Here is a 20533-nt window from a genome sequence, read left to right on the forward strand (position 1 = left end):
GATTAACAATGCAAAGACTGCCATTGGGATTTTGAAAAACAGTTAAATTTAATCTTAGCCAGAGTAATTGGAGGAGGAGGAGGAGGAGATAGAATAAATTCATTTATGAGATTAATGAGATGAGGCTGAAGAAGAGAGCATAGAATCTCACAACTAAGTCCCTGAATAGCATCATGTCTGTATTTAGTCTCTGTGTTGTAACTAGTATGTGCAGAAAATTCCAGGCATAAAACAGCTGGTTTGGTGTATTCCATGTCCAAACCAAAATATTCACATATGGGTATGGTTTGGTTCTACAGTCAGGCTACTTTATCCAGGGCAGGTGGAAGTAAGGGAAAAAAATCAAGGACAACTTGAAAGGAGGAAGGAAAGGTGTTGGGAAGAATGGGGATTCTGGAGGTATGAGATATACTGGGATATCAGCAACAGGTGACGGGAGAGGAAGGAAGAGATGAAAGGCAGGTGAGCTGGTTTTATATATGCCGTGCTGGAACATAAATGGTTGAAATTAGGGAATGGGAGGAAATGAGGGGAATAGTGGGTTATGCCGGGGTTGCCCAGTAGTTAGAATGCAGTATTGCAAGCTAACTGCCCACAGCCAGGAGTTCAGTCCTGACAGGCTCAAGGTTGACTCAGCCTTTCATCATTCCGAGGTTGGTAAAATGAGGATCCAGATTGTTGGGGGCAATATGCTGACATTTTAAACTGCTCAGAGAGTGATGTAAAGCACTATGCAGCAGTATGTAACTCTAAGTCAGGGGTGCTCAACCTTGGCAACTTTAAGACTTGTGGACTTCAACTCCCAGAATTGGGAGTTGAAGTCCACAAGTCTTAAAGTTGCCAAGGTTGAGAACCCCTGCTCTAAGTGCTATTGCTATGCCATGCTGAAAGCTACTGAAGGTAAGTGGTGACATACATCCATTTTTCCCTTATTCACCCAATGCAGATTCATCTATAAACCTTAACCATCAAAACATTCTGGATATTTTTTCTCTTTTAATAATTTTATCAAAAGTTTGCAAAAAGAGAAAAGCTAATACAGTAATACAGTAATACAGTAATAAGAAAAAAAATCAAATGGAAAGCTAAAAGTATAAGAAAGTAAAAAAAGTTAAAAAAAAGATTGCAAATTAATGATTTCTAATCTTCTTAGCAGTTAACATTTACAAGTTGGCTCTCTGTTGTCTCTTGTGCAGATATTTCCTTACTTGGCTAGGCAACATCTTCAGTGCTGGAAAGGAACAGGGTTTGCTGTCTGTTTATATATACCATGTTTCCCTGAAAATAAGCCCTATCCCAAAAATAAGCCCTAGTTTATTGGACGTATGCCTAATATAAGCCCTACCCCCAAAATAAGCCCTAATTAAGACCCCACCCACTCCATCCCACCATCTGGTTGCACGAGATGGGGTGAGACACATATGTAAAAAGTCAAGCTAGGGTGGTGGGGGGTGGAGCTGCCCCATGCACCCCGCACCTACTTACCTCAGGACACGTTGCTTCCTGGCCTCCTTTTCGCTGGCAGAGGACTTTCCTGAAGAAGTGGGCCAGCAGCGGCCACATGGGCTCCTGCTGGACGGGCCTGTCGGTGCCGCCACCCTGAGGCGAGACAGGGTAAAAAATAAGACATCCCCTGAAAATAAGACCTAATGTCTCCTTTGGAGGCAAAAAAAATTATAAGACCAGATCTTATTTTCAGGGAAACACGGTAGTAGCCTGCCCTGTCAGTGTTGGTGATGTTTTCTCCTTCATAGTTCCTTGATAATAACAGTAATAATACAAGACAACTCTTTCTTTTTTTTAAAGTTCCTACTGTAATAACTTCCCCCCAGTTTTTATAAATGAAATATGTATATCCTTTTTTCCTAATATGTGTCTATCACATAGCTCATAATGGTTGTTTCTACTGATATGTGAAATTTCTCTCCCCGACCCACAGGCAGACTGCTCAGTAACCAATGGCAGCAGAACAATTGATCTTTCCCCTTTAATCCACTGGACAAGTGCTTATGAGATATTTCATGACTTTTCTGACCAGAATCCAGATTTCTATATAAATATTTGCCAACCATTAAATTCCATCATCAAGTGTCCACCTGGAGTAGCTGTCTGCATGATCCCACTTAATGGCTCTCCTATAGTAAGTAATATTATCAGCATGTATCAAATTGTCCTCTTTTTCACAACAGGATATTAGAATGAATACCTGATGTATCTAATACAGTAATGTATTATTTAAGAGCTCAGTTCTTTGGAGACTTCACGTTCTCCAAACAATTATTTGGAAAAGCAATTTCAGCATTTGACATAGTATAAAATATTGAAAGGAGGAGGGAAAAATATTGCCTGTTCCTGTTTCACTTTGGGACATAGCCACTGTCATAAAGTCATGCGCCAAATTTCAGGAAACAGTTGTTTTCAAATAATATGTGTTCACATATCATGGAAAATCTCTAAAAATGGAGAAGTTCTACAACCTTGGGGCAAGTAAAGATTATGCTAATTATTCATTAAAGCAGTCCAACTTCTTTCAGTCTTCCATACAGACAGGAAGAAACATTTTGACTGCTTTAAGCAGCTGACTTATTTAAAACTAATATGATTTTGAAAGCAGAACAACTCAAACCAGGTCAGACTACTTGAAATGTATAGTTTCTGATTCTTTGGGCCATTTTATGCTAAATGGATAGCAATTTCAGATAGTGGAGCACATCGATCTTGCTTATGTTTTTTGCAGTACTAATGTAAATATTTTGAGTACATCAGAACAAAATGTAATTGGAATCATATCTTTCATCATATGAGAAATACGTTCACAATAAAAGTGGATGGACCCCTTCTAATTCATTCATTGTGTCCCCTACTATAACCTATATTATTATAACTTTTATATAGATTGAAGTAATTTGTTTCCTAGTTGATGCTGAAGCTTCAGTTTCATTTTGGAGTCAGTCAGGTTAATTTATATTATATTTAATTAGGATATTGGTCGAATCACAGCACCTCCTCAGCTCAACAGTGCAACAAATGAAGTTAATATTGCCTTCAACAGTACCACTCCTTGTCCAGAAGATAAAAATCTCAACTATTCTTCACTTATTGTGTTTCACTGCAACAGAGGAACAAATCTGGTAATCATAGGTTTATTTTGCTTGTTGACAAAAACTTACAAGTGTTTACAAATTAAGAAAAGGTTGAAAAAAAAATCCCTTTCAGGCATAGGGCACATCCAAACAGCTGGTTTAACCTTGTCCAGTTTGTGAGTTGGCAGAAAACATGAGACAAAAGATTTGCTCTGTTTGCATAGCCAATTCCTATTCTGCTTCATTAATGAGACTGGTGAATGATGCTGTCTGCTGCCACGAAAGTTAATAAGGTGGATTTCCTAGTGGCAGAGTAGACGTTTTTCAATTGCTTTCCTGGTGGAGTGAGAGTAGGACTCTAGAAGATAGAATGTTTTGACAGATGACTAGAAAAGTAGTTTGCGGAAACTGATCTATGGAGTAGATGGGGGGCTTTCTATTCCTGCTTTACCAGGAAGTCCATACCTTTCTTGTCCCTCACTTATGGTGACAGATCCATGGGGTAGATTAGGCACATAGATAAGGGAGGGCTAAGATGGGGGTAAAGATGGAGGGGGGAGTCTCTCTTAATTGGAAGCCCCTATTCAATCAACAAATCACTTGTATTTATTTGGAGAGGTTAGTCTCTATCCTTCCTTCTCAAATTCCCCCTTGCTACAAGAAGACTCTGAGAACAACTACAACCTACCCATAGGTGATCACACCAGACAAAACCAAACAATAGGTGCTGGACAGACCCTTCCCCTCCTGCATCATTATTTACCACTGAAGGACTCAGATTGAATGGATAGCATAGCTTGTGTTGGGAGAATATTGAAAACATTATTTCCATGTTGGATCAATACATTCCAAAGTTAGCTGACTCATCTTTGATTTGGTGACACATTATGCAGATATGTCCTTGTAGCATGGTTAGAGAGGCATGACATTAGAGGGATATTAAATGTGCTAGTAAATATGGAAGGTTCCTTAACTACAAATTAAATAATTTCACCCATCAAAAAAGTTCAACTTTCTGGTTAGTAAAATAGAAATATTTTGCCAATAGAATCCATGATGAGGGGGAAATTATTTGATTTTCTGCTTTTGCCAATTATCAAAGCACTTGTTCATTCCACTTTTTAACTAAATGAGGATAAGTGGAGAAAGAATGAATTTTGAAGGCTGAAAGGGAATATTCAGGTTGTGTACATAACCTGATATCAAACCCTTCTCTGATACAAGCAATTTTTTAAATTGTCTTAGGTTTGTATATAAGCATGTGATCTGCAAACACATACTTCAGTTCTCTGCAGAAAGTCAGCATGAAGCAACAGAAGTTGGGACATGAACTTATTCTTTTGCTGTTGTAGACATTTTTGAAGCTTGATTATTTCCAGTGTCATCAGCTTCAGTCACAGCAGGCAAAACCAAAATGTTATAAATAAAAACAGATGGGTTTATTTAACTTCAGTGTTGTGTTTCATTTTCAGTCATTTAGCTTTCTTACTGAGACATCTGATTCTCAACTATGTTATCCCTTGTTTGTTTGTTTGTTGGTAACAGGGGAAGCCCAGAATGATAGAAAAGTCCGGCTGTGAATATATATTTGAATGGAGTACCCCAGTGGTATGCCCTGATGAAGAGAATGTTTTGGGCTGCTCTGTAATTGATGAACAGTTACACTATGCTTTCAACCTGTCAAGCCTTGCAGGGAAGCCCTATAAGGTGATTGTATTGCTGTGGCTAGTACGGGGAAGCGTTAATGCTGTTCTGACATGAAAAAAGTGGAATTGGTTTGTTGCAGAGCCACATGATCATAGCTTAGCGATAAAATATATGCTTTTAGTACCATCACAAATCACATATTCTGGAATAAGGTAAAAAGGGAATCAGATGGCAGCACAGAGGCAAATTTTATGTCTATCAAATTATATTGTCAATGAAAACGTCTCGGACTGAGCTGCATTTCTCATATTTCCTCTCCAAAATATATGCAGTTGAGAGTAGTGGTTAAGGTATTGGGAGTTGAATCCAACAGCTGCATGGAGTTCATTTTGAGTTAGTCATTATTGTTCAGGCCAAAATATGTCAAGAATCCCCATGGACACCAGTTTGAAAATAGGAAAATAGGATGTACAGATTATAATAAAATATAATAAAATGTGCTCATCGTACAAAGATTTCTTTTTCTGTTAAGACCTGGGCCTAAAAATTATGCAAAAATATAGATGCATTGATCACCAAATAGATGAATAAATACCATCAAAGGCATTCCTAGAACTGTTTCCACCTATGAGTGTATGAGATGAAATTCTGGTAACTGTTGGAAATGTTACGAGCATCATATTCACAGGGGTATTTTGGAAAGTGAGCAAAGCACCCCTCTGAACCTGCTGCTTAAAGTGAACATCCTCTGGAAGAGCCATTCTGAGACCCTTTCCATCTTGTGTTGCATAATCTGGTCAAGCCCTTGGCATGGCCATATTGAGCTTTTAAAAATATTTAGCATTTTCTCCGATTCCATTTGCAGATCTTTAATGGTATAGTTTTGGCTGTCCAAATAGGTTCCTTCTGGACGCAGGAGCTACCATCTAGGGGTATGTTCAGAAGCGGCAGATATACCTCAAGGAAAATGCAAAGATGCTGCAGTTTGTCTTATCTCTGGCAGTAGTGCTGTCTCATTTGGCAACAAAAAAGAAGTACAATTGGACTACAGGCATCAAGATGAAGCTGTTTTCTTGCAGTATAAGGGTGGTGATAAATGTCCTCCAGGTATGATGAGATTTGCAAGGAATTTGCCCATTACTTCGAAAATTACACCATTGCTTGCTTAGAATCTTAATTCATCAGTTTTTAAATTTAAGATAAGTGACCTTATTTCTTTAACTCTTTAACATGGACTGGGAGTTGGGGACCCCTGCATTAACTTATTACCATTCTGGACTATCTAATTATAAGAGGTGAAAAGGAGGAAGTGATGCATAATACAAGTGCTTTCATGGATGTATAAATACATGCATCTTGATGTTTTATCTTGTAAAATGCTGTTTTTGGGCTTGCATCTTGTTCCTCTTTGTATAATGTTGTTTTGCAAGGAGAGCTGACATATGCAGAAGCATTCCAGCTGAGGTGGCAGAGAGTGATGATCTTTGGGGCCATCTCAGTTCATTGTAAAATAAACTTTATATAGAAAAATGATGGCTAACAGCAGTTACATAAATTGTTATTTGGAACTTTCCCTTTCTTAATTCTGGGTGCCACTGACAACCCACTTCTGTGCTAAGTTTTGGGTCAAGATACATTTATATTTCACTGTTTGTATTTCATTAAATATTTTATTGTGCTCTTCTCTTACTTAACAGTAACTGAAAAGGGTGAGCTTTGTGTCTTCCCTTTCCAGTACAATGGTAAAAGTTATGACAAGTGCATTACGGAGGAACAAAGCCGTCCATGGTGTGCCACAACTGATAACTTAGGAAGAGACCAAAAATGGGGATTCTGTGTGAATGGTAAGCAAGGAAATCAAACTCTGCTGCACACCATGAAGCATTAAGATGCATAGCTGTACTAGTGATATCTGGTGGCTTGAGATAAAATAACAGCTGCTGAAAAGAAAATCCAATCAGGATACGGGCAGTTCTCGACTTACGATCACAACTGAGCCCAACATTTCTGTTGCTAAGTGAGACAGTTTTTGAGTGAGTTTTGCCCCATTTTATAACCTTTGAATCATCAGAGTCATAAATACCTTTCTTGGAATCTGTTATAACTTTGAACAGTTGTAAAGTGACCAGTTGTAAGTCCTTGACAATGATTGGGTTTCCTGGCTGGGGCCAGGAGAAATAGAAACTTTGTGCAGTTTAATTAACCTCCTATCGGAGTCCTTTGTGTTTTCTTGAAGAAGAGAATGTGACCAAATTTTAAGATTGGGGATTCCAAGTATATTTGAATACTTGGAAATCAACAAGACTTAGCTTATTTTAGATACATTTTAAAATGAGAACTTTATAGGAAATATATAAAATTGCTCTGCATTCTGAAATCTCGCAGCAGTTAGAGTGCAGTACTGCAGGCCACTTTAGCTGACTGTGTTCAGCAGGTCAGCGGTTCAAATCTCACCGGCTCAAGGTTGACTCAGCCTTCCATCCTTCCGGGTAGGTAAAATGAGGACCCAGATTGTTGGGGGCAATGTAAATATATATATACATTGCTTACTGGTGTACACCGCTTAGAGAGTGCTTGCACTTAAAGCGGTATATAAGTCTCATAAATAAATAAAATAAAATAAATAAATTTCCCTTTTGATATTGTAATAGATGACCTTATTTCCTTTGAATTGGAGCATAATAATTCCAGCTCTGATCACTAACTCAGATAGCCGATATGCCTAGACTTATATAGTTTTGCCCAAATATAACAGTACTAAACCACTGTACCCAACCTGGACTATATGAACATTAGAAGACAAAGATAGATACTGCTAAGTTTATTTATTAACAACTTTCCTACAGAATTTAATTCATGGATTTACAGTCTGCTTATAAGCTTTTGTTTATATCTTGCAGAAGCTGGGCAGCGTGAATCTACTATTATTTTTAAATGTGATGAAAATGCTAATAACGGAAGTCCTCAGCTGTTGAGTGAGACCCTTGGCTGCGCTGTCACATTTGAATGGAGGACACAACTTCTATGTCCTCCAAGGAAAATGGAATGCAAGTTTATTCAGAAGCACAAAACTTATGATTTGAGAATACTTTCCTCCCTCACTGGCTCATGGGTCTTTGCAGACAAGGGCAGCTCGTGAGTGTGCTTTGGAACTCTGAATGAAAATGAACTTACCAGCTTGTTATTCATTGCTAGTATAGCTAATCATTCTTGCAATTCAGGCAAGATTGCCTAAGTCTCAGGAAAGTGACTAAGACTAGACAGTGCTTAAATCAAGTTTTGTAGTCCTGTGCTTTCAGTCAGGGAACTGATTGAAGGAAAATGTATATCAAAGGGAAATAAGGGGTGCTTACTAAGTAAAAAGGGGCACATCTTTACTAGAAATATTTGATCACTCAGCTTTGCTCCGTTGAATAAACTACAATCATTGGAATATTGCGTTTAGATTGACTATCACCTAAGAAATTGCCAAAATTCTAAAAAGATCTTTGAAGATTATAGAAGAACTTTTGGAAAATTCTTTCAGTCAAGTTACCTTACATAAATTGGTTGTCTTAGATAGATAACATACCACTTCATGTTCTTGGAAATTAAAAATAATGTAAGATGGTTCTTCTTGAGGTCCTCTACTGATTGCTTTAAAAAAAAAAACCTGTTTGACTGAAAGGTAGAGTATTGATGCTTTAAATAATTATTGAATTGATGAAATTACTCTCTTTTCCTTCTTGGATTTAGTTACTACATGAACCTTTGTCAGAGAGTCCACGAAGGACCCTCAGGCTGCCCTGACAGGGCAAGTGTTTGCCGACGAAATCAGAATGGTGCTGTCCAAGTTCTGGGATTGGTTCATACGCAAAAACTTAATGTTACAGGTATGTCTGTCTGTGTCATGTCCTCTGCTATTTTATGCAAGGGAAAGAGAGAGTTGCTATACTAGCCTTGGTTTGTTAACATATTTATTTATTATTTGCCTTGTACCCTTTTGTACTGCCTGTGCAAACAGATCCGGGTGATATATAGCAAAATCATGATAAAACAATTAAGTTGGTCCTACATTATTAAAAAATACTTAATATATAACTAAAAACAGAATTGTTAGTTTTGCAAGTCAGCGTGTCCCATTGTTCATTTGATAGGAGCCAAATTTTTGGTAAAAAAAATAAGATTTTTTTTCTGCCATCCAGGATGCCAGAATGAAGGAGCTGAGTGCATTTTTGGGGACAGACTGTTTTACCAAGTGGAAAAAACCATAGAGAAAGTCTATTTTCTAGTCTGTGTCCATATCCTTTGCAGGGAAAGGACCTTAAGCAGACACTCTGTAGATCAGGGGTCTTCAAACTTGGCCTTTTTATGACTTGTGGACTTCAATTCCCAGAATTCCTCAGCCAGTCATGCTGGCTGAAGAATTCTGGGAGTTGAAGTGCACAAGTCATAAAAGGGCCAAGTTTAAAGACTCCTGTTGTAGATGTTTGTAGATGATGAGTGGGTCAGGGGATCCCTAATGTGACCTGACCACTCCTTAAATAGTCTTATGGTGATAACCAGCACTTAAAATGAGGCCAGGAAGCCTATTGGTGGCAGCTTCAAGATATGTATTGATCTGCAGCAATGGGTTTCACTCTGAGTTATCCTTAGTTTTAGTTTTCTTTTCTAATTTTATTAGGGTTACATGATCTCATTTGCATATGGATGCATGAAAAAACCCTAATGCTAATACCTGTTATCCATTACATCCATGTAATTCCACTTAAATAAAGTGATGTTCTACTAGAAAGAGACTGTAGATCTGGAAATAGAAAGAAATTTCCTGATGCTCAGTGCTTATATGGGTCAGCTGTTCTTTATAATTCAAACAGTTGTTGGAATAAAATATGTTTAATTTTGCAAAAGTATTGATATCAATCTATGAAAATATGGACATATACTAAATATATCTATATGTCCCAGTTATAAAATATTAGCCTTTGAAGATATAATCAATCATTTTTGATGGAGGAAATATTACTAAAGCCAAGTCATAAAGAAAGAAATTTAATTAATTAAAAAAGAATTTTAACTAAAATTTAATTAAAATAGCATCCAGTTAAATTCATTTGGGGCTTCACAGTATTGCTTTAGATTCAGAATCTCATTTTGCTTTTAATAAAACCTGGTGTTTTAATTCAGGCGACAAAGTTCTTGTCAGCTACTCCAATGGTCATGAATGTCCTCAGAGGAACAAAAAGGCAACAACAGTCATAGAGTTGAAATGTGGAAAAACTGTCGGGTTGCCAAGATTCAACAGGTAAGTGCATGGATGATTTGGTTTTTATAGCATAACAAAGGGCACCTCAGCTTTTATCAAGGTATATATTATGCACGTTCAGGCTTTAGGGTAGCTTTCTTTGATTTAGTGTGTTCTGAACAGTTCAGTAACTCCTAATCAACCACAGTGTGGCCATACAAATGAAGTCAATAAAATGAATGAATGAATGAGAAAGATCACTATGTGGCTAATCACCAAATGAAACAGTAGAAATAAAATATTTTTTATGCTAAAGGTACCAGTGAAAATGGAGTCTATGTTCCAGTCTAGTTTTGGTTCTAATTCTTCCATTTTTAGAGTATGAATCTCTGTATCTGCTGAAAGACAGCTGCAGACCTTGAACTGATTGATGTAACTTGTACATGTGCACAAACACACATATGTATCCTCCTTATACAGTAGTATAATTCTGTGTTTTTATACTCTAAACCATTCTGCTTAGATAGTTATGAGGCAGTATGGAAAAAATAAGAGAGAAGATTTCCCCCCCCCCCTTTTCTTGACAGCATGCCTATTTTAAGGTCAAATTTTCTAAAGGTTTACATTGGATTACTAAATAAAACCATCTGTTCTAAATGGGTGATTTATAAACCTTTGCCTCTTATGGATATTGAGAAGTGTTGGCGTAATTCTTTGAAACTGAAACTTTTTAGATAATTGCATTCTGATTTACACAGCAGAAAAAGAATTGAATAAACAAAATTGGCTAGGTTCACAAAAAACATTAAATTAAAAACTAGAATGACCAGAATGGAACTTGGGATAATGTGTGCTTGATTTAAGTTCAGTGAAATGTGTAAATCCAACCATCACATCCACATGATAGTAAAAATATATAGTTACTTTCATTTCTCTACCTCTTAGTCTTTATTTTCATGCCATTTCTGCCTCTGTTGGTAAGTTCATTTCCCAAATGCTTCCTCTTAGGATTGATGAAGAAAACTGTGCCTATTATATTACCTGGGAAACTCGGGCTGCTTGTGCTGTGAAACCTCAAGAAGTAAAGATAGAGAATGGCACCGTTATAAATCCACAGACAGGGAAGAATTTCAGTTTGGGTAATATTTATTACAAGTAAGTTAATTTTTTTTAATACTTATAAGAGACCAGGAGAATACTCTTAATAATCAGCCTTCTAGTTGCCAGTTGCTTAGTGAAAAACTGATAGATGATCTGAAACTGAGCATAGTATCTACCTACCACTTCTAGCAATGTGAAGTTTCAGGTCACAACCATCAGTCTGGATTTTTTTTTTAAATTGATGCAATAACTTTTAAATCTGGATGGAGGTGCTGATAACTTTATAAGAAAAGTTGTTTAAGAATTAAAGTTTGGTGTATGGTGTATTGGTTAATACATTTCTTAAGCAATTAACTAATTTTGCATGTGTATGGCTTATTTATGTAAGCTAAATAGATAATTCTACTGTTACATAGTTAGATATGTGCGTATATTGAAAAACAAATTACATTTTCTCACAGAGACAGATTCATCTTAATGTGCTGGAATAGAAGTAAATTCTGCTCCTGCAGGCACAGTAACAAATTTGTGTATTTGTGGTAGATTGATGCAAGAGATATGTGGTAGATTCTTCAATCTTTAGGAAAGTACTTATTGTAGATATATTATAAAACTATAATAAATATATAATTTAAAATTTATCCCTATCATTTAAATGTATCTCTATCCCTATCATTAAAAGTAAAAACTAGTTCTAGAATGAAGGATATTTAGACAAAATGTTTTCTCCAACCCAGCCGTGTATTCTTGTGCATTATACCTTGTATGTGAATGGTTTTCATAAATAATAGTGAAGATAGGTACAGGTAGTCCTCGACTTATGACCACAATTGAGCCCAAAATTTCCATTGCAATGCAAGACTGTGGTTAAGTGGGTTTTGTGCCATTTTACAAGCTTGTTGCCACAGTTGTTAAGTGAATCACTGCAGTTGTTAAGTTAATAGCACTGCTTTCAGGTTAATCTGCCTTCCCTGTTGACTTTGCTTGTTAGAAGATCACAAAAGGTGATCATGTGATCCTGAGATGCTCAATTGTCATAAGAGTTGCCAGGCATCCAAATTTTGATAACATGACCTTACTAGTTATACCGGTAAGTATGAAAAACACCCATAAGTCACTTTTTTCACTGCCATGGTCACTAAATGAAGGGTTGTAAGTTGGGGACTACCTGTATAGTATTTAGGTAAAACAAAAATTGAGGAATTGTAGATTACTTGGAAATGGATGAGAAAAGTCCCTTGCTAGATGGAACTAAACTTGAAATTTTAGGTGAATTAAAATAGATTCCCTTGAATAGAGAATAGTAGTAATTAGCTAGGTGAAAAGACAAGCTTCCAAAGTTTTTTTGTTTTAGCTCTGGTCATTTCTGTATCCTTACTTTATATGTGTGTGTATATTGTGTATTTTTATTTTAAATTCTTTTGTTCCAGATTATACAATGCAGCAGGAGATTTCAGAACAAATGGTGACAGATACATTTATGAGATTCAGCTTTCTGCTATCACTGATTCAAAGAATCCACAATGCATGGGCGCTAACATCTGTCAAGTTAAAATATCAGATACACGTTTTCGTAGAGTTGGATCATCAAAAAATGCTCATTATTATATTCAAGGTAAGTAATTACTTGCTAGTGATGATGACAACCTGAGTTATGTGCAAAACAGAAATCCAAGCTAAACAAATTGCATTGGAAGCTCTGTTGAACTATTCGAGTGTTCACTAAAAATGAAATCTAGAATGTTTTGTTTATTCCTAGTTTCTTCTAAATCTTCTGTTGAAATTCAGAGAGATTCCAAAGTGATTTTACTGAGCAAGAAGGGCAAGTCTGCTCTGTTGTGCCTATCCACCACCATCACTACCTGCCCCCATTTCTGCTGATGTATCAGTCCCAGAATGTAACCATGTCCCATAATCAGATATCTTACCCGCATGCCCATCCTCAATCTTCCCAGTGTATTTCCTTCTTATCCTTTTTGCTGCCCTTCAGTTATAACAAAGAAGGCTATACCTAGTCATTCAAACACAATCCAAGGCAGCTGCTCCCTTCCTTTAGGGCTTTCTTAAAAAGCCAAGTTTTTATGGATAAAGTCTGATTTTGGGAGATGTTTTTTTTCCATTCTCCTCTCCCCCTCCCAACAATTCTATTCAGAAGGACATATTTCTTTGTGTATCCCAAAGGAAACAATCGCATTTCATTCCATATAATTGAGGAAAAAACTACACAGAAGCTGTTTTGTGGCTAGAATTATTTGGGCATAAATCTACCCAGTAACTTTTGTATGAGGGGGAGAGAGAGTGTGTTACATTTCCCCCTTAGTGCTCCTCTATCACCTCTCTATTGCATTTCCAAGTTAAAGAACAACTGAAAAGACAATATTCAATAACAGAAGAGCAGGGTGAAGGGTTAGTTGTTGGATATACAGTATATTTTTTTCACTGCATTTTCTCTTGGTTTCTGAGAGGAGAATGGTTGAAAAAGAAAATGATTTTTTTATACATAGAAATCCCATTTTTTTGTTTTCCTAAACTAGATAGCTAGAGAGCAAAGGTAGGAAAACAAAAAACAAAAAAATCAACCTTTGTGTTCTCACCTCTTTTCCTTCTAGTCATTACACAAATGGAAACTTAACGTGCAAATTTGCCAGCTCACCTCTGTGAGAGGCAAGAAGGAAACTAATAACATTTACTAAGTAAGAATTTAGTAACTGTAGTAATTTTTCTGTATAAATAAGAACAAGTAGGGACTTCCGGTGGATTTTGTGCGCGCGATGGCGGCTACTTTGTAGCTGTCTCTCCTGGGTAAGTGTAAGAACCGCTATGAACAGCAGACACCAGCTGTTCAGCGGTTCAAAATCCCCCTCCCGGGCAAAGGGGGGGGTAGAGAGTGTCTGAATAGTGGTAGAGCCTCTTTTGCACCCCCCAAGTTTTTTTGGGGGGGGGTGAAAGGAGTGCTCCCACGGAGTTCAGACTTGTCTCCGCTTCCCAGCTGTTTTTGTCCTCAGGGACAAAACGAGCCGCTGCAAACACCTCCGTGCTTAAAGAGAACTGGTGAGTTTTTTTATAAACGGACAGAGCTGAGTAGAGGATTTAGTTTTTCCTTTCTTTGATTTATTTGGATTTTAAGTTTTAAGACTTGCTTCTATTTTTATTCTCTCTTTTTATTTTTTTTTCTTTGTTGAAAGGGAAAGTAAAATGGCGATCGGCAAATCTCTCGGTGTTTTTTTTTCTGAAGTTAGAATGCTGACCGGTAGGCTTTTTGGTGTTTCTCTTTCTTTCCTTTCTCTTTCCCTTTTTATTTTCTTATGATTGGAATGGTTGTTTTTGGTATCTCTAAGTATTTTTTTTGGAACGGACTTTTTCTATTTAATTAATTTTTTTTTTTTCTTCTCCCTTCTTTTTATGGTAATGACCCTTTTTTGAAGGACTTTTTTTCTGTTTAATTTCTTGCAATTTTTAAGAAGGAGTAAAGCTTTTTTTTAATTCTTTTTCTCTTCCTTTTTTTTCCCCCTTTTTTCTTTTTATTATAATGACCTTCTTTGGAGGGAGTTATGATTTTTGAAGGAATTTTTATAATTTTTTAAGAAGGGCTAAAGGTTTTTCTTTAAGATGGCTCCAAAGCGTCCAGGGATTTCTACAGCTTCTAAATCAACAGTTTCACCCTCTTCTGGGGGTCAGCTAATAACTATGAAGGATTTGCAAAACATGATGGGAGATGTTATAATTCAAATTAGGGCAGAAATGAAAAAGATTTTAGAGGAAAATAATAAGATCTTGAGACAAGATTTTGTTTTGGCTTTAGAAGGAGTTGCTTCTGTTCTTGAAAAGGTGAACTCCCATGTGGAAGAGGTAGCTGAAAAAGTGGACATAATGGAGGGGAAAATTGAAAGTATGGAAAAAGAAATGGAAAATGAGATTCTTATGCTTCAATATGGACAAATGGAATATGCCTTAAGAATCAGAGGCCTGGAAGAGTCTTTGCAAGGAGATTTGAAAGAGATGGTTGCAAAGGACTTTGCATTGATTTTGAATAAAGAAAAAGAGGGAATACTTAGTGAAATTGAAAAATTATTTAGGGTTAACTCTGTGGTGGCAGCACAGAAGAATCTGCCAAGAGATGTGGTAATTTACTTTGGTAAAAGATCTTTACGCAATGAAATTGTGCAAGCCTATTATAAGAAGAGATTTCAAATTGCTTCACAAGATGTCATAATTTTTAAGGAGATCCCATCTAAAATTTTAAGAAGAAGAAAGGAGTTTGCTTTTCTAGCAAATGAACTTAAAAAGAGAAAAATTCTATTCAGATGGGATGTTCCGACTGGAATGGTGGTGAACTACCTGGGGACATGTCATAGACTTAATACTGTTTCTCAAGCAAAAGATTTTTATACTTCGGTCCTGGGGGTATGTGCATCGCCATCTATTAGGTCTCAACAAGTCCAGATTGAGGAGCAGAAGACAACTTGTGTAGCACATAATTCCAAAGAAAAGCAGCAACAGAAGAAGGTTAAGGAAGTTTCATATTCAGTGGTCTCTGAATCTCTGGGAGATGTTGGACCTACAAAGTCTTTGGAGCAATCTTCAAGGGTGGAATTGCTGCCTGAAATGGAAATTGGGAAATCTCAGTTTGAGGGGTATCAACAAGAGAGGAACGGGCAGAGGATAACTTGTATAACTTACAATTGTAAAGATCAACACAAGGAGGAATTTAAGGAATCCTTACCTGTATTGGCTTCGGAAGTTAGACCTACAAAGTCTTTGGAGCAATCTTCAGAAATGGAAATTGGGAAATTTCAGCTTGAGGGGCACCGACAAGAGAGGAACGGGCAGAGGATAACTTGTACAACTTATAATTGTGAAGATCAACACAAGGAGGAATTCACTGAGGAAGTTTTACAGGTATCGGTCCTTGAGACTGGTGCAACATATAAATGTAAAGAAAAAGTAACATATAAATGTAAAGAGAAAGACCAACAGAAGAAGGAGGTTGAGGAAGTTTCACAGGTACTGATTCCTGAGCTTGGGGGTCAACCAGGACTTACAAACTCTTTGGAGCGATCTTCAAGGGCAGAATTCCACGCATTCTTTTCGATGCTTGCGGGCAAGAGAGACTGATATGGATTGTGCTTATAGTAGATGCAACTGGCTATCAGACAGAAGATTATGGATATTGAATGAAAATTTTAGATAAGAAGTTTGTGTTTATAGTGGATGTAACTGGTTATTGGACAGAAAATTATGGACATTGAATGAGAACTTTAGACAAGAAGTTTACTATTGAGATTGTCGGAGAAGTAAAACTTATATCGTTTTTGGAAAATGTCTTATGTAATGTCTAAACATGTGTTTTGGGATAATAATATATTTCAGCTTTAAGTTTTAAACCTTTAATGATAATATTGTTTAAACTTGTGTTTTGAAGGGATTATAATTTGTTTATTTCAGTGAGGGGATTCTAATAAATTTGTGTTTCGAAGGGAGTATAACTTGTTTAAGTTTCAAGTAATGCTTAAATTTGGTTTTTAAATATTATTATTAATATTTCTAAGAGAAAATAATTTGTTTAATTAAATGTCTAGATTTGTTTAGGAAAGAAAGTAATGTTTAAATCTGTGTTTTTGGAGGAAGTCTATATAGAATGATGATTGTATTTAGACTTGTTTAGGATTTAAAAGTGTTTCAAGTTTTTAAATATTATTATTAATATTTTTAAGAGAAAATAATTTGCTTAGATTTGTTTAGGATTTTTAAGTTTTTTTTTTTGGATAGGTGAGAAGATTATGAAGATTGAAGGAAATATGTATTTATTTTAAGTTTTCTAAGAGTATTTAGTTTTAATGGTATAACAAAGGTTTATATGTTTATTTTTTTGTATTAGGATAAAGAAAGAGGGAGAAATTAGATTTTATATTATAGGCATAGATATTCAAAGAAAGTAATGTTTAAATTTGCGTTTTTGGAGGGAGTTTATATAGAATGATGATTGTATTTAAATTTGTTTAGGTTTTAAAAGTGTTTTAAGTTTTTTTCTTAATTAAGCCTGTACTTAGCTCTGGGAAGTTCAGGGGAGGGCTTGGGAGGTTGGGGAGGAGGGGGGTGAGGTAGGGTTGGGGGGGGTACGGGAAGGGGATTTGTTTTTGTAAAAATTTAAAAATTTTCAATAAAAAAAAAAAAGAACAAGTAGTCCTCACTTAGCAACTGCTCAGTGACCGTTCAGTTAAGATGGTACTGAAAAAAATTATTTTATGCCTAATGCCCACATTTACGACCTTCATGTGATTGCCTTTACAGTTAGTATTCCTTGTTCTGTGCTTGATCTTTCTCCCCTCCTGCTTGCGGAGCAGAGAACTTGGAGAAGAAGCGAGTAAGGCACATAATAGGGAATGTACATAGAAAAAAATGCAAGGGGGGAGTTGACAAAAAATAATAGTCAAGCACAGGAGAGGTTGCCTACAGAAATTGATTGGGTTTTCTCCCCTCCCCCCACCCCAGTTGCTTGTTTAAGCAATCTCTCTGCTCTGTGAAAAAAAGTGATTTTTAATAGGCAATCCTGTGTTTTGTCCCATTTTTTTCTCCCTCATCCCTCTCTGGAAGAGAAAGAGATTGGAGAGGAAGGATTTACAAGAGAATAAGCAGGCACACAATGTATCTTGTAGTAACCTATAAGACTGAAAGTACATTTCTTCTCTGTCATCTTAATAGCCCAAGAAACTAGGAATGTGCCTTCTGAGATGTCCACAAAATGTAACAACTAACAATTGATTGTAAATATTTTAATGTTTTCTTCCTGTGCAGATGATGTTTTGGATCTCGTGTTCTTCTCTGACTCCACATGTGGCAGAGATACCAACAAATCTGCCTCCTCAACTATTGTCTTCCACTGTGATAAAGATGCTGAAGAAGGCATCCCAAAATTTCTTCATGAATCAATGGACTGCCAGTACCTATTCACCTGGTACACCTCGGCAGTTTGCCAGTTGGTGTAAGTAAATTTCATGAGAATAATTATTAATTCTTACCCCTACAGAAAATAGCATTCTCAAATTATGTATGTATGTGAGACAGATATAGATATATGGAGTTTTAAAGTGCAAAAAAGTACAAAAATATTATTGGGATCTGAACAGAACATTGATAATTTTTATTAGATTAAATTTGTCCCGATGTTTACTTCAAGTTGCAGCTTCTTCTGGACAGATTTAGTCTAGATCAGAGATTACATTCAGCTATAAATCTATTGAGAGAAATGCAACCCCATGAAAACAGATTAAATCCCCATCCCCAAACTACAATATTACCTGAATTGAATTTCATTTTTTTCATCCTCACCCAGTCCATTGATGATTTCAACAATTTTATTTTTTGTTACTAAACCTGAAGGATTGATTTAATGCAGGGGTGTCAAACTGCCGGCCCGCAGGCCGGATATGTCATGCCGAAACTGCACCCATCCCAGCTCCGGCAATGGGGAAAAAGTCACGATATGTTGCGACATGTCACGTGATGAGTTTGGCGCCCCTGATTTAATGGATATTGCCTTTTCCAGTTGTTTGACTCAAATGTGACCATCATGAAGAATAAAGTGGAATATAACATACAAAACATGAATTCAAATAGTTGTCATTCAGAGTTGTGTATATAGCACTAACCTTAGCACCCTTTTGAACTTGGAGAATTGAATAGATAACTGACTTTAGCTATATTGGGGGGGAAAAAACAACGCTGGGAAATTTTGCTTGTTTGGTTGGAAGTTGATTAATCTGCTCTGAAATGGGAGGATTAAAATAATTAATTTTTAAAATGAGTTATAATTACAGCTCATTCCATTTCCAGGAATGTATTTGAACATGGTTGTTAATCATTTTCAAATACATTGTTTGAAAATGATTAACAACTTGTTTCAAAATAGGGTAATTTAGCAAAGTTTTTGGATATCATTGAATTTAATTAATTAAAAATCTGCAAGTGTCATTGATGAACTGAGTCCAGGAAATGCAATAGAAATATGTACTCAGAGTGAGGCTAACTTGTCTCCTTGCAAGGATCAAAGAAACCTTTCCAAGGATCAAAGAAACCTAGTCTGCAACAGAACAGAGAGAATAAGTAATATGTGGAGGGCTCCTTTTGCAGAGCAGATGACACTTTCTGAATTCAAACTCCCATTTCTTTAATCATTTGCAGAAGCTCTGAAACAACAAATGATGGAAACTATGTGGAAGATTTTCCTAAAGGCCTTTCAGGAAGAAGCCAAGCAGTTGGAGCATTATTGAGTTTGCTCCTTGTGATTCTCACAGCATGTCTTGTGATCCTGTTACTTTACAAAAAAGAAAGAAGGTAGGACTGAAAAGAATGCTCAGACGTTTGCTTTTGCAATGCCTCCCCAATATAACATTTTGGAAAAGTGTTAAATCCAGAAAGCTTGGAGTGTCGTTGAAAACAACATGTCCAACATCCATAAAACTGTGCAAGAGCTGTTTCTTCATTAAACATATTACTATTCTTATAGGATAGTAGCAATACCAATAGCACTTACACTTATATACCGTTTCACAGTGCTTTAAAGCCTTTTCTAAGTGGTTTACAAATGCCAGCCTATTGCCGCCAACAATCTGGGTCCTCATTTTACTGACCTCAGAAGGATGGAAGGCTGAGTCAACCTTGGGCCGGTGAGATTCAAACTGCTGAATTGCTGGCAATCAACAGTCAGCAGAATTAGCCTGCAATAACTACTGTGCCAACATAGCTCTAGTAGCAGCACACAACAAATAATACTGGCCAATATTCTGATAGCAGACCACACCTCATTTTTTTTAACCAAGCACAAGTAGTTTTGAAAGAACTAATGTCTACAGACATCTTTGGAAATTGCTATTGAAGTCAAAACTTCACTACTAGTAACATCTCTTTCCCACTTTTGTCATCCACTGTAACCAAACTGCCTCCTGCCTCTAATCTGCTATCAGGGTCCTCTTCAAAGTCTGCAGTGCTATTCCTTGACCTGTGTGCTTGCTTCCTTTCCCCCCCCCAAATATGGTATCCCTCTTTTTCCAGTTTTATTTGCAACTTGATGGCTTGTTTTATTGAGAAGATACGGAAACTTGTAGATAAGTTACCTCAGAATATAAAATGTGTAACATTAATTTTTTATTTCATAGAGAATCTATGAAGCAGAAGATAGTCAATTGCTGTCGGAGATCATCAAATGTTTCTTATAAATATACTAAGGTATTTTATTGTATTTATATAAGTGTATCAAATATTCTGCTTATAGCTCTATATTATAGTCATAACTATACTGTGTGCAGAACTATACCCTGTTTAAAATTAGCGCTACAGTACTTAATTATACATAAGCATCAAGTATAAATAACTGGATGAATTTTACAAACTAAAAAATCTGTCATACATTCACTAAGAATTATTTATTGATAGCTTTCCGTTTTCTCCTATTGTTCAGTATTTGGAAGAACTGTATAAA

General features: G+C 36.4%; 1 protein-coding gene across 1 annotated transcript in view; it reads left to right on the top strand.

Annotated features, from left to right (window-relative positions):
• Positions 1-20533, top strand: part of IGF2R (insulin like growth factor 2 receptor) — an 83679-nt gene that overhangs the window by 59267 nt on the left and 3879 nt on the right. The window contains exons 35-47 of the mRNA XM_039358248.1: positions 1940-2140; positions 2982-3131; positions 4629-4790; positions 5630-5837; positions 6428-6574; positions 7631-7865; positions 8466-8602; positions 9897-10014; positions 10963-11109; positions 12486-12670; positions 17851-18037; positions 19237-19389; positions 20211-20280. Of these exons, the coding sequence (XP_039214182.1) occupies positions 1940-2140; positions 2982-3131; positions 4629-4790; positions 5630-5837; positions 6428-6574; positions 7631-7865; positions 8466-8602; positions 9897-10014; positions 10963-11109; positions 12486-12670; positions 17851-18037; positions 19237-19389; positions 20211-20280 (2100 nt within the window). The remainder of the gene's footprint in view (positions 1-1939; positions 2141-2981; positions 3132-4628; positions 4791-5629; positions 5838-6427; positions 6575-7630; positions 7866-8465; positions 8603-9896; positions 10015-10962; positions 11110-12485; positions 12671-17850; positions 18038-19236; positions 19390-20210; positions 20281-20533) is intronic.

This window comes from Crotalus tigris, unplaced genomic scaffold (genome assembly GCF_016545835.1).
Source record: "Crotalus tigris isolate CLP2741 ecotype Arizona unplaced genomic scaffold, ASM1654583v1 scf7180000019007.31208882:3723066, whole genome shotgun sequence".
Taxonomy (NCBI): Eukaryota; Metazoa; Chordata; class Lepidosauria; order Squamata; family Viperidae; genus Crotalus; species Crotalus tigris.